Source organism: Eimeria mitis, genomic scaffold (genome assembly GCF_000499745.2).
Source record: "Eimeria mitis Houghton genomic scaffold, Emh_scaff4458, whole genome shotgun sequence".
Classification (NCBI taxonomy): domain Eukaryota; phylum Apicomplexa; class Conoidasida; order Eucoccidiorida; family Eimeriidae; genus Eimeria; species Eimeria mitis.
The window spans coordinates 4,333-4,936 of record NW_013572773.1 but is presented as its reverse complement, the minus strand read 5'-3'; the positions used below and the strand labels follow the sequence as shown (position 1 = coordinate 4,936).

Below are 604 nucleotides of genomic sequence, written 5' to 3'. Positions count from 1 at the left end.
TCTTTTTGAGTTTTTCCCCTCTTTATCCTTTGAAATACTGCAGCTGAAGACTGCTGCTGCTGCTGCTGCTGCTCCTGCTGCTGCTGCTGCTGCTGCTGCTGCTGCACACCAGATCTCGCTGCGGCTCCACCAGCTGTAATGACAGCTCAGCGGCGGCGGCGAGCCGCAGCAGCGGCTCTCTTAGCAACATTTTTTGCTGCTAGCTGCAGCAGCATTTTCTGTGTATGTTTCTCCTTCGGTGAGGTTTTCTCGGGTGTACAGACAGCAGCAGCAGAGCCAGCTAGCAGTGCTGCTTCCTCCCCTGCAGCAGCAGCAGCAGGCGCAGCAGGAGCAGCAGCAGCAGCAGGAGATGTTGCTGCTGCTGCTCTTTTTGATGGGGGCTTCTTTGGGGGCCCTGCTGCATCCACAAAGACAAACACAGCAGCTGCAGATACACCTGAGAAGACGTTTGCTGCTAGGGTTGCGCGGCTGCTGCAGCAGTCGGTGACCTCAGCAACGAGCAGCATAAACGATGCAGCAGCAGCAACAGAAGAAGCAGCAGCAACAGCAGCAACAGCAACAGAAGATACAGCCAGCAGCACAGGCGAAGGTATACAGCATGCTA

At 56.0% G+C, this 604-nt stretch overlaps 1 protein-coding gene across 1 annotated transcript in view; it reads left to right on the top strand.

The window, feature by feature from the left end:
* Window positions 1-138: 138 nt before the first annotated feature.
* EMH_0075320 (uncharacterized protein) overlaps window positions 139-604 on the top strand; it is a gene marked incomplete at both ends in the record, with an annotated part of 3,668 nt that continues 3,202 nt past the window's right edge. The window contains one exon of the mRNA XM_013499578.1: window positions 139-604. Coding sequence (XP_013355032.1) covers window positions 139-604 — 466 coding nt within the window.